The sequence below is a fragment of the Pongo pygmaeus genome, chromosome 10, assembly GCF_028885625.2.
Source record: "Pongo pygmaeus isolate AG05252 chromosome 10, NHGRI_mPonPyg2-v2.0_pri, whole genome shotgun sequence".
In the NCBI taxonomy this organism is placed as follows: Eukaryota; Metazoa; Chordata; class Mammalia; order Primates; family Hominidae; genus Pongo; species Pongo pygmaeus.
Window position 1 is genome coordinate 97227685 of NC_072383.2, and position 13166 is coordinate 97240850.

Here is a 13166-nt window from a genome sequence, read left to right on the forward strand (position 1 = left end):
TCTCCCCGTCATTTAAAACTGAAAATATCACAAGCTGAATTTATGGTAGATTCCAAGCAACAAAAACGGCTTAGAGATCATCAAATGTAACATTTTCCAAAATGTGTTCTGCAGAAGGCCACCCCTGAGGGGTACTCTCCAAAAAAAAAAAAAAGGCCGGGCGCGGTGGCTCACACCTATAATCCCAGCACTTTGGGAGGCAGAGGTGGGCGGATCACAAGGTTGGGAGATCGGGACCATCTTGGCTAACATGGTGAAACCCGGTCTCTACTAAAAATACAAAAAATTAGCCAGGTGTGCTGGCGGGTGCCTGTAGTCCCAGCTGCTCAGGAGGCTGAGGCAGGAGAATGGCGTGAACCCAGGAGGCGGAGCTTGCAGTGAGCAGAGATCGTGCCACTGCACTCCAGCCTGGGCGACAGAGCGAGACTCCATCTCAAAAAAAATAAATAAATAAAAAAGGCTACCATGGCCAAATAAGCTTGAGAAGCCCCGCACACTCCACCCTCGCCTCACATCTGAGCACATTCAAGGCCCTGCAGAGTCCCATAGTACATAAACTACGTTAAGCTCACGTCCTAGCTTCTGTAGAGGGGCTCCAGGCCTCCTTTCCCGGACTACAATTTCTATGAGAAAATGCTCTGAACTTCAAATCTAACTGTCCATAAACTGGAAACTTCCTAGACATCACTGAATTTTCTTGATGATATCAGATAAAAACATGGGATATGTGATAACAGTACATAAAAACATGTGACCCATAAAAGGTCTTTAAGGTCCAAAAAGCAGTAACTTCACAATTAAAAATGTATACATACTTATTCAGCTAAAAGGTTAAATGTGTATTTGAGGTATTATAGGGTCTTCTTTACTTTTTTTTTTTTTTTTTGCCATTTGGGGCAGCCCAGGGGACTGATTCATATCAAAAGAATTTTAAGCCTTCAAGACTGGACTGGTATTGAACTGCCCTACATAAAGATACAAAATCCATGCTCAAAGAAGCTTTTTTTAGTGCAAGTGAAGCTTGTTGCATCTCAGAATTGCTCAAAGTCCCAGGTCAAGGCTGGTGGCCTTTGTTACTAATTTTGAGGTTTGACAAACTGTTCACCTAGAGAAGATTAAAATGGAGGATCTGTGTAAGATGAAAGTCCTTTGGAACTGATATGAGAATCCTAAGCTAGTAATGTCTACATTAAATCAAACATCTGGATGAAAAGATAAATGTTAAGGCCATTCTCGACATGTTTTTCCAAGTGTATCAGGGATATGACGTTCATCATAAAACTAAACAGTTGACTATTTCTTCCCCCAACACTTCACCTCAGTATTCTGGTGATACATATATATCACACACACATATAGCTAATAAACTCAAGGGGGCAGATAGTCCACAGAAACCAGTTTTAGTTTGATGTGAAAAATGCTTTAGATACTCTGATGAAAGCAAATTATATATTACCTTAAAAACCAATTTTATTGAAAGAAATGCTGCAATACTTAGGAAAAAGGTGGCGTTCATCCTGAAAAGTATGAGAATATTCATGTTGATGTTCAATGCAAACACGATCTAGAGGCAGCAAGGTCTGTGGAGTCAATGTTTTCTTTCTGCTATTTCTATTTTAATGTTTATTTATTGCTTTCACTTTTTCAATCCTTTCGTAATGGCAGCAGGAAAACTTTGGAAGATAAATACACATCTGACAAACCTATCTTATGTCTTTTAGCAGAAAAAGGGTCAGGCTGTTAACTGACGTCAGCAGGCAGGGAGAGAGAGGAGGTGAAGGAACAAATGCTGAACACCTGTTATTTATGAAGCACTCTACATATGTTCTTTCATTTCACTCCTGGTGAAAACCTGCAAGGTAAAAACTCTTGTCTCTGTTCTCTAGCTGTGAAAATTAGGACTCGGAAAAGTCCAGCAACTTCTCTAAGACCAGAGAGTAGAGAGATAGCTGATTTGGGATGTGAACTTTGGTATTCCGTTCTTTCTATGACATCAATCCAACCCCTATAGAGAAAGGTATGTCACATAAACCAAAATAGATGTGAACAGGATGAAATTTGACTGTATAAAGAAACAATCAAATTTTACAAGAATTGCAAGTTATGTTTAAGGCACCAGAAACCTAACACTGCACATCCTTGTAAACCCTGAATGAAATGGCTTTAATCAACACTTTAATCTCATGCAAACGAACGCTTCCTGAGATATTTAGAGCAGTCTTGCAGGGCTTTGCTTTGCAGTCTTTACTGTTACCACAGACTACTTTTTTTTTTTTTTTTTTTTTTTTTTTTTTTGGAAGGGAGACTTTATTTTTTTTTTACTTTTTCAAATGATATTTATTTAATTTCCCCAAAGTGCATATTCTACCACAGACTACTTTTATATTACTCTCCTCAAGCCTCCCCAAACGGAAGGTTTTTTTTTTTTTTTTTAAAGGCCCATGATCATTCTTTCCCATTTTCAATCTTTAAAAACCAAAAGGGGTGAGGAACATGTAGCATGATACAAATGCTCTGAGTATGAGCTGCCTGACTCACGGACCTTAAGCTGGTATAGATTTTGGAACACAGTTGGCCTCGGCCTATAGGTGTTCATCAGAACTGGAAAACATTGCTTCAGGCAGTCTTCTACCCATGACATTGAACTGGGGGCTGGCCTTTCATGAATATATTAATAGGTGATTCCTGATTCTTTAAATATGTATATTTCAAACCCAGTGAGCCAGAGCAGAATCATCAAACTTAAGTGGCATTTTCACATTCTTCTGATTATAAATTATTAACATACTATATCAGAGATATCCTCAAGCAATTTGTACCACCTCGAGGGCATATCAATCTTAAAGAAATATTTGTGATTTCCTTTGATTGTTTCCATTTTCCAAGTTTGTAATATATAAGCTAGTCTTTTAGGTTTAATGACAAGTATGGCTATAAGTGGAAGTGCTGTAATCCCATAAGGATGTCATTACAAGACCAACTTTTTTTTGAGTGAGGATTTCGCTCTGTAGCCCAGGCTGGAGTGCAGTGGCACAATCATAGCTCAGTGAAGCCTCAGTGTCCTGGGCTCAAGGGATTCTCTCATCAGCCTCCTGAGCAACTGGGACTACAGGTGTACACCACCATGTCTGGCTAATTTTTTTTTTTTTTTTTAATAGAGACAAAGTCTCACTATGTTGCCCAGGCTGGTCTTGAACTCCTGAACTCAAGTGGTCCTCTCAACTTGGCGTCCCAAAGTACTGGGATTATAGGCATGAGCTGTGCCTGGCCAAGAGTAACTTTTTAAAAAAATTGAGACAGGGTCTCACTCTGTCACCTGGGCTAGATGGCAGTGGTGTGATCACAGCTTACTGCAGCCTTGACCTCCCAGGCTCAGGTAATCCTCCCACCTCACCCTCTCAGGTAGCTGGGACTACAGGCATGTGCTATCACACCCAGCTATTTTTTTTTTTGTTTTTTGTTTTGTAGAGATGGAGTTTCATCATGTTCCTCAGGCTCGTCTTCAACTCCTACGCTCAAGTGATCTGCCCACCTCAGCCTCCAAAAGTGCTGGGATTTCAGGTGTGAGCCACTGAGCCCGGCCAAGACTAAATTCTGAATGAGCATATGGGCCAAATCTTGGAGTTCCCAATTACCACCTGTAGGTATCTAATCTGATTCCTATTCAATATAGAAGACTGCAGATTTGTATGAGGCAAACACACCTATTATGCCCTAGTACTTAGAAATGGCTACTAGAGAAACCGACAGACATAGTGAGGGACAAGGAGGCTGTAAGACCTTTACTATGTTTTGGTGCCAGAGAAACAAAGGAATTTCTCAAGTCTGAAAAGTGAAATTAGTAAATGAATAATGGCGGTTGAGATAATAGGTAGGGCTGGTGTTCTAAGTTGAATGGAAGAATGAAAATATCGAAAAATCTCCGAAGAGCCTAGTCTGCCCAAATGTACTTGGTGTTATGAGTGGAACTGTGACTCACTCAAAATTCATATGTTGAAGGCTTAATATGCAGTATCTCAGAATGTGGCTGTATTTGAAGATAGTGCCCTGAAAGTGGTGATTCAGTTAAAATGAGGTCATTGGGGTGGGCCCTGATGCATTCTGATTGGTGTCCTTACAAGAAGAGGAAATTTGGACCGAGACATCCAAGCACAGAGGAAAGGCGATGTGAGGACACCGCAAGTAGGCAGCTATATTAGTCTGTTCTCGTGCTGCTAATAAAGACTAGGTAATTTATAAAGGAAAGGGGTTTAATTGACTCACAGTTCCACATGGCTGGGGAGGCCTCACAGTCATGGCAAAAGGTGAATGAGGAGCAAAGCCACGTCTTACATGGCAGCAGGCAAGAGAGAGCTTGTGCAGGGGAACTCCCATTTATAAAACCATCAGATCTTGTGATACTTACTCACTATCATGAGAATAGCACAGGAAAGACCCACCCCCATGATTCAATTACCTCCCACCAGGTTCCTCCCACGACACACAGGAATTATGGGAACTACAGTTCAAGGTGAGATTTGGGTAGGGACACAGCCAAACCATATCAGCTGCCATATGCAAGGCAGGGAGAGAGGCCTCAGAAGAAACCAAACCTGCCGACACACTGGTCTTGCACTTCTGGCCCCCAGAAGCTGTGAGAAAATGAATTTCTGCCATTTAAGCCCCTCAGTCTGTGGTACTTTGTTATGGCAGCCCTAGCAAACAAATACACTTGGTATGTATCTTAATACTGGGTAAACAAGCCAAGCTAGTGTGTTAATTGTAAGTTGGGCTTTCAATACAGTCCAGGCCCATTCTGGAAAGTCTTTAATCTGTTGGAAGGGGGTGGGTACTCACCACATCAAAGGCAGTAAACACGTGACAGTAGTGGTGATTGGACTTCAAATCTTTTGTGATATAGGCAAATGTTGAGAGGTCTTCAGGGTCCTGGGCAGCACAGGAGATATTACGAATTTCATGCTCAGCAATTATGTTCTGGAAGAAATGATATAAATGATCATTGTTTTCCTCTGCGAACCAGCATATTTGACAACCAAGACAAGTAACCTGGGAAGCAGCTGCTTTCCTTCTTTCTGGAGTGTTCTAGACTAGCAACACTCAAAGTGGTCCACTATATTATTTGTGGGTAAATGAATACCAGATCTGGAAGAAATATTTTCATTTAATTAAAAACAACCTAACACAGTCATATCCTGGAGCTGCAGTTCTCACCAGGTGCTGTGCATAGAAGCAGTCTGGGTGGCGGCCACTTTTTTTTTTGTTTGTTTGAGACAAGAGTCTCACTCTGTTGCTCAGGCTGAAGTGCAGTGGTGCAATCTCGGCTCACTGCAGCCTCCCACTCCCAGGTTCAAGCAATTCTCCTGCCTCAGCCTCCTGAACAGCTGGGACTACAGGTGCATGCCACCACGCCTGGCTAATTTTTGTATTTTTAGTAGAGACGGGGTTTATACCATGTTGGCCGGGCTGGTCTTGAACTCCTGACCTCAGGTGATCTGCCCGCCTCGGCCTCCCAAAGTGCTGGGATTACAGGCGTGAGTCACTGCGTCCGGCCTCCACTTTAAAAAATAATAGTAATTACTAAGCATTTGACTGTTTCCATTCCCCATGTCCACCTGTAGCTGTGCAGCACTGCTTTCTGCTAATTCTGTATGGAAGGGAGCATCTGTCGCTTTCTCTGTATGAGAAGAGATCTGACCCAATGAGGCTCTTCAAATCCCTCGCCATCATGCTTGCACGTTGTTCTTATGTCCTGCTCCTCCTCCCTCAGAGCAAGGACAAGTACTGAAGGAAGCAGGCAGGTGGAAGCCTCAAGGCGCTTTCTCCGTGGAAACTAAGGTGCAGGGGCCTGATAAGAGAAACACCACACTGCAACATTCAGGCCTTGGATGCCTTGCTTGATCTGGGCCCTGTGGCTATATTAACAACACTTTCCTAACTACATCCACTGTGTATAATTAGGAGGTGGTGCTGTTGCTACCATTATTATCTTACAGGTGAAGCAACTGGTACTCAAAGACTTTAAGTGCCTTATGCAGAGCAGGTGCTGGGGTGGGACTGAAATTTGGGGTTGTCTGACTGTGGAGCTCAGGCTCTTTGAAATGCATTGCAATGTCCTTCATCGTCTCCACCTCCCTCTTACTGGCTTAACAAGAATTGCGTTATTTCTTCTCTAGCATCTCTTTGTGCCTTCTTCCCTGGTGGGAGAAAGGTTTAAGTACCATTGTCCTGAAGCACAAAATAACCACAAAGCAGCTTGGCTGCAAACTCTGCTAGAAACTTCTTTTGATACATAGATGTGTTTAAAAAGAAAAAAAGAAAAAAATTCACATAATCGTGCAATCATTTTCTTATCTTATAATATCCCATTTATGTTTTTTGCAGTTGTCACAATCTAAAACCCTCGATGCTTTAGTTACTCTAATTACTTTTTAATTGCGCTGTCTTGAATAACCTGTTGGCAATACAGTGTTCTGTGTACACCCATCAATGCCTAAAAATGCTTACAAAATGTCCTTCCTTGCCAGCACCCCCAGCAAGTACTTCATGTCCCTCACTTTATCAAGCTGAGTGGTTTGGAGGCAATTACAGAATTAGCTCACAAAAGAAAATTAAATTAAGACATTTTTCACCGTGGCCTTGTGTGTTGACATTAACATTAACGCAGTGCTCTGTCAAAAAATAACTCAAATTGCAATTGGAATCCCATAAACAAGTAACATTCTATTGCAAGATAAGTTTCAAACTAGAAGGTAATGATCCTCTTCTGGCATCCAGATAGCATTCCTTCAAGTAGAAAACCAAATTAGGGATGGGTGAGTCTTAAAATAAATGTTAAAATGAGAAAAAGGTGCAATGTGAGATGGTGTGGGAGCCTCTGCCATTATCTTGATTGGGGGCAGCCAATACCCTGGGAAGCGTGGGTGGATTTGGTCTCACCTGTCCAGGAGGCACTGTCACAGGAAATAGGTGCTTCAACTTTTACTAAGTTGGCATTTTGTGTTCTTGAGATCTTTTGCAAGATCTCAAGGTAGATCCACTTCTTGGGAAATGAAAAGTGCTCTGTGATTTTTATTGCACTGAACTCCTTGAATCTTGCCAACTCATGGGATGCCACTCTTGACAATTTCCAATGGTGCATGGCAGCACTGTGGCCTGGGGGAAAGTTGCAAAGGAGGAAAAGTATATCTTTGGTACTCTCTCCTCCTGTGTCTTCGCTGACCCCTGAATTTTCTGGAGTCCTCTTTCTCTCTCTCTTTTTTTTGAGACAGGGTCTTGCTCTGTTGCCCAGGCTGGAGTGCAGTGGCACCATCTCAGCTCACTGCAACTTCTCAGGCTCAAGCAATCCTCCCACCTCAGCCTCCTGAGTAGCTGGGACTACAGGCGTGCACCACCAGCCTGGCTTATTTTCTGTATTTTTTTTTTTGGTAGAGACGGGGCTTTGCCACATTTCCCAGGTTGGTCTCCAACTCTTGGGCTCAAGCAATCCACTTGCTTCAGCCTCCCAGAGTGCTGGGATTACAGGTGTGAGCCACTGCGCCTGGCCCAACCCTCCTGTTCTCTATTCCCCAGGAGCCCAGGACTGTCTTTTAGCTGCCCAGGGAGGCCTGACCTCTGTGATGCTCCATGTTCCAAAATCAGCCTCCTCCCTGACTGTGGAAACTTCTACTACTCTGTTCCCATTGTCTAAGCTAGAAGGAAGCTCATGCTAGTTAAAATATTCTATATTCAGGTAGGAATAACTCATCATTGTGGTCATCCTAACTGGCACTTAAAAGATGCTCTTGAATTTGTATTGATAGCCTGGAGAGGCAGGTATTTTTGAACATACCTTTGTGATATATTGCCAGTACTAGAATGGGGTAAGGACCTGGGATGTCACTACTGGAATACTGCCATCACTCTGCATCGTCTACCTGTGCAGAATGGTGAAGCCAGTTCTCTATGTGCAAGACAAATCCAAGGCCAAGGATACTACAGTTGTAGACTGTATGGAGACTAGATGGTAGACTTCCTCCTTGGAGAAGAAGCCAAAGAGGAAGACATTTTCCACCTTGTGTCATGCATTTATGAGTGGCTTTTCCACAAGTTAAAAAGTGATGTCATGAAGAGGTACAGGTGATGCACCTCAGTTGAAAACTGGACTCCTCACATGTTGATCAGCCTCCATTTCAAAGCATGTTTTGAGAAGACCAGAGCTTCAAAAGGCTCAAGAGAAGAGCTGGGGAGGGGCTCCTCCTGCCTCTTCTTGGGGATAGAAATTCTGGCAGCATAGCACCCTTCAACAGGGAGATTGTTTTGCCTGTCTGTTGTTTTCCATCATGGTGAGAAACAGCTGAAGAGGTGTCTTGCTGGTAGGGGTAGGACAGGATTCTTGGGTCCAGCTAACTCATATATGGTGGTTCTGAGAAGGGCGTGTGGTGATGAAGTGATGCAGCCTAGAAATCTGCCTCTCACCACTGCCTTCAATCTGAGCCCCGACAGGTGGGACCTTTCTCTTGCATCTCCTCATCAGCCGGGCTTTTCCTGAGTGGGGAGACTGCAGTGTTCCCTCCAGGGCGGGGCCAACGGTATAGACCGAGAGCTAACTGGTGATGCCCTGTGGGGCACGTGATGCTGAGAACAGCACATGTGCTTAACAGGGCCTTAATTTGTCTCCAAGCTTCTTAGGAGTATTTGCTATAAAAAAACAATGGGAGGCCCACTGCAGTGACTCATGTCTGTAATTCCAGTGCTTTGGGAAGCTGAGGCAGAAATATTGCTTGAAGCTGGGAGTTTAAGACCAGCCTAGGCAATATAGCGAGATCCCATCTCTACAAAAAAACTTAAATAATTAGCCAGGCTTGGTGGTGCATACCTGTAGTCTCAGCTGCTCTGGAAGCTGAGGTTTGGGGATCACTTGAGCCTAGGAGTTTGAGGTTACAGTGAGCCGTGGTGGCGCCACTACACTCCAGCCTGGGCAACAGAGTGAGACCCTGTCTCTTAAAAACAAAACAAAACAAAAAAACCCCCAAACAACAGGCACTTGTTTAGGCAAATGTTCCAAAGTATTTTGTGCCCCCAAAATAGCATAGGCCTTGTTTAAAATTGGCATTCCAAAAACATTTTTAAAAACTCAAAAAACAAAACAACAATGAAAGCAAAAAACAAACCCTGGCACTGCATCATTTTTAATTTAGCCAGATGGGAAGACTGAGGAGGGAGTCAGCACAGGAAGGCAAAATGCAACCTGCTCCTCAGCTGAGCACTGAACGTAGAAACCATGTCTCCTCTCGAAAGACCTCCCCCCGACTCCCCCAACCTGAAGAAGGGTCTGTTACTAAACAGTTGCAGTCCTCCAGCCTGAATTCCCTGCTAGAGCAACCTTTTGGCTATTGATCAACAGAAGGCTGAGGTGATTTATCTAAAACACTTTAGTGCTAAATCTATTGCAAGTTCCACTTTTAATTCAAGATGGCTTTCTGCTTCCTCCTTCTTAAATCAGGATTAGTGATTCAATTCATTTCCTAAGTTGCTAGGCAATACATTTATGAGCTTATAACTAGGCCTCTAACCCTTTCCCATGAATTCAGCCAAACCCATTTATTTATTAGAATCAAAGGAAAGAAATGCTTCACGGAGGGTTCATCTTTCACAAAGTCTAATGGGGGCTAATAGGAAGGGAAGAGTAATTAACACACAATGAATTATCACACAATGAATCAGTTTGCACTTCAAACTAATTCGTGGAAGGTAGCTGTGGAGTAACAGAAAAAGCATTAGGTTAGGGAGGTTGAAAATCAAGTTTTAGTCATTCTTCATGACCAACAGGCTGAGTGACTGCAGGGCAGCATTGAGCCAAGGGACTGAGGCCTTCAGGTCTCCAGCTGCCCAGGGCAGATTAAACAACCCCCTCTCTGACCAAGGCAGGGGTAAGAGATGCAAGGTTAGGAGAGTACTGTTGAAGAATAAAGTACGATGAAAACATAAAATATGAATAGTAGGCTGGGCGTGGTGGCTCACGCCTGTAATCCCCGCACTTTGGGAGGCTGAGGCAGATAGATTACCTGAGGTCAGGAGTTCGAGACCAGCCTGGCCAACATGGCGAAATCCCATCTCTACTAAAAATACAAAAATTAGCCGGGCATGGTGGCACGCACCTGTAATCCCAGCTACTCGGGAGGCTGAGGCATGAGAATCGCTTGAATTCCAGGCCTAGTGGCCTCTAGTACCTGAAATGGTGAGATCTTTAAATATGCTTGTATATTAAAAGTCCTTTGCTTCAAATCAAAGTGGCCCACTGACACAGCACTGCCCAGTGGGGGAAATCCCTGGTGAAAACAGAAAGCAGGACTCTGGAGTTTATCAATCTGCTCCTTTTCTGCTGTGCTCTTTGCTCTAGAACCAAGTAGCATACACAGGTGTCCTCACACACACTGCTAGAATCTAGGTATCTGGGCATGGTTCCTTTCACACCACAACTTGAGGATTATCCTTCAACTGTGGATCCTCCGTCCCTTCTGAAGCCAGTCCTCCCGCCCTGGCTGGTGGTAGTATTTCTCAGCCTTACCCAGTCAAACTCCACCAATACGGACTTCCACTATTTTCTTTCTTCTAACCTTCTAAACACAATCTCTCTACTTGGGCTCCCTACACAGCAACTACTAGACTATTGCCCTGAGTCACCCACACTCTCCCTACCCACTGTCATACTGGGGGAGATCAGCTACCTTGCAGGTCACTTGGATGTGGACCCTGTATAGCCAGTTGAAATTAACACCCTTCAGTTCCTTAAAAAGCCAGGCACATGTTGTCATACATTCACAGATTGGCTCCACTTGCCACCAACATAGGCACTTTGCCTTTGCTCTAGATTCTGAAAATATGTTGAGGACCACACTGCAAAGACTTGAAAAAATATGCTGACCTTCTTTATTTAGCATCTTTATTTACATAGAAATATCTTTTGCATATCTTTCTGTGCTTTTGCTTCCAAGAGTAGTCATCAGTGAGTAGAGGTTTATGGTTAACTCATCTAATTATTGGCAATTGAAGCAGAAGTATCTCCTTGAGGTACAGGAGCATCAACTTCTGTGTCCCTTGCTGTATCAATAAGCAACATACAATGGAACCGGCAGAGCTCTCTTTCATTCCTCTGATTGTGGAGAGCGGGTTAGAGAGAATGTTATTAATACAGCTGCCTCCAGCCATACCCCCAGCATCATGAAATGATCACCTTAGGACTGCAGGAACTTCTCCGGGCAAATGCCACTTGTTTAGAAATTGTCAGAATCCAAGTATGCTAAAGTTGTTCATCTAAGAGAGTGTCAAATTCATCCACTGAAAATATACTGCTATTCAAGCTTTTCAAGCATAAATGGGATAGAGGGAGTTGCTCCAATTTAGGGAAAAAAAAAAAAATCCAGGTGCCAAAGTCTTTCTTAAGATTTAGATACAGCAATAGCAATGGTATCTTTGCCATTCTATAATATGTTCCATAAAGTGTTAGAACTTTTAAAACCAACTGACTATAATTTAAGGATATAATATATATCCTTATATATATATACACACGATATATATATATTATATATATTACATAAAATATAATTAAGGATAAAGTAAATTTATATACCAGGAACTAAAGATGCTTCCAAGAAATAAAAAAGCAAATCAATCAGCATTGTTCTTATTTGAGTCTCCACAATTATTATCTGTCAACAACCATAAACAATATTTTGCACAGTTGGAATCACCATTATGCTGATATTATTGGTCAGCAAAATGATGCTGGGTTATATGCTTTTTGCCTGGGTTTCAGAACTTTTTCTATAACTGGGAGGTTGTTTTCCCAAGTAGATTTGGGGAACTTGGGTTTATCTAACTACTGAAACAACAATCTCTTTCGTTACAGAAAACCAATTGGAAAAACTTCCGATTCAGATGCTGGGGTTTAATAGAGACACCGAAGAGTCACTGTCCGTGAGACTTTTCCCTGGTACCTAAATTCAGTTGGCTTGGCCCTAAGTTGCTGTTTCTTAAGTTCACCTGTTTCACGACTTCTGTTCCCTTTCTCCAAAATGGAGGGGGTCCAGGTGGGAGGTCTGGGTGAGAGGTCCAGAGAAAAGCCAGCATTCACCAATGGTGATCACCTCTTTTACCCTCCTTCTGTACTTGATTAGTTAAAGGATGCAGGAATAAAACACATGAACGTTTGGGGTTTTGTGAGGAGGAGTCAGTCAGCTTTGAATTTATGGAGAGGGACAATGGTCACACTCAAGCTTTCTACTTCAGCACCAGGACGCTGTTGTCTTTGTCAAGAAAGGAATGCTTTTTCAGTAAAATGCAACCCCGCTGACCACACTTGACATCACAGCCCACAAACTATTCCCACTGTGAGGAAGAAGTCACAGCGGGGCCACAGCATGGCCTGGGCTGCTTTTCTGATTGTGTCTCTTAAGAAAACAGTACAGCTAAAACTCTCTCCCATCTCAGAGGTTGGGAATTAAATGTAGTTATAAAATTAAAAAGTCAGAAAATTATCAACAGAAAAGACACATATATATCTCTAGATAAACAGAAGGACAAATGTTCCAGCCCTTTATCTAGTAACATCTCCTCTGATGGAGGAGTGATGACATTGTTGACTTTTCAATCTACAAGTGATTTTTGTTTTCTGTTTCAATGTTCTCCAGATCCAAAGGGACATGCTAGATAATAAGTGGCCACAGTCTATTAGAGAAAGCATCATGACAAAGTGAAAGCACAATATTTATAGAAACCCCAGATCAAGCCCTTCCCCCAAATGGTTCCTTTCTGTATGTATGAAAGTGTATATGTGTGTGTACATGAGCGTGTATCTACAGGTATATGTAGGAAGCATGAAGGTTGGGGGAAAGGGATGATTAAAGTGAGGAATGCTGGGTATTATAGGAAGCAAAGGATTTTAGAACATACACTCAGGACTGCATCTGGTGTCTAAACCAGAGAGAGGTGTGGTACTTACCTTATTTGTTGCATCAATAAATTTGACTCCTTTATATGAGACAGAAAGAATAATAGTAGGGACCTTCTTCATTTGCTCTGTAGACTTCTGAAATTAAAATTAGAAAGCTGTTAGAGCAGTTTGTGTTGCGTGGCAACTGAAGCACATAATTTTTCCTCCTGAAAGATAAAGATGAGCTCAAATA

At 42.6% G+C, this 13166-nt stretch overlaps 1 protein-coding gene across 12 annotated transcripts in view; it reads right to left on the minus strand.

Annotated features, from left to right (window-relative positions):
- ANKS1B (ankyrin repeat and sterile alpha motif domain containing 1B) overlaps positions 1-13166 on the minus strand; it is a 1280047-nt gene that overhangs the window by 34671 nt on the left and 1232210 nt on the right. For all 12 annotated transcript variants that reach the window (XM_054442265.2, XM_054442272.2, XM_054442268.2 and 9 more), the window contains 2 exons: positions 12983-13069; positions 4837-4974 (listed from right to left, as the gene is read on the minus strand). In XM_054442265.2, coding sequence (XP_054298240.1) covers positions 4837-4974; positions 12983-13069 — 225 coding nt within the window. The remainder of the gene's footprint in view (positions 1-4836; positions 4975-12982; positions 13070-13166) is intronic.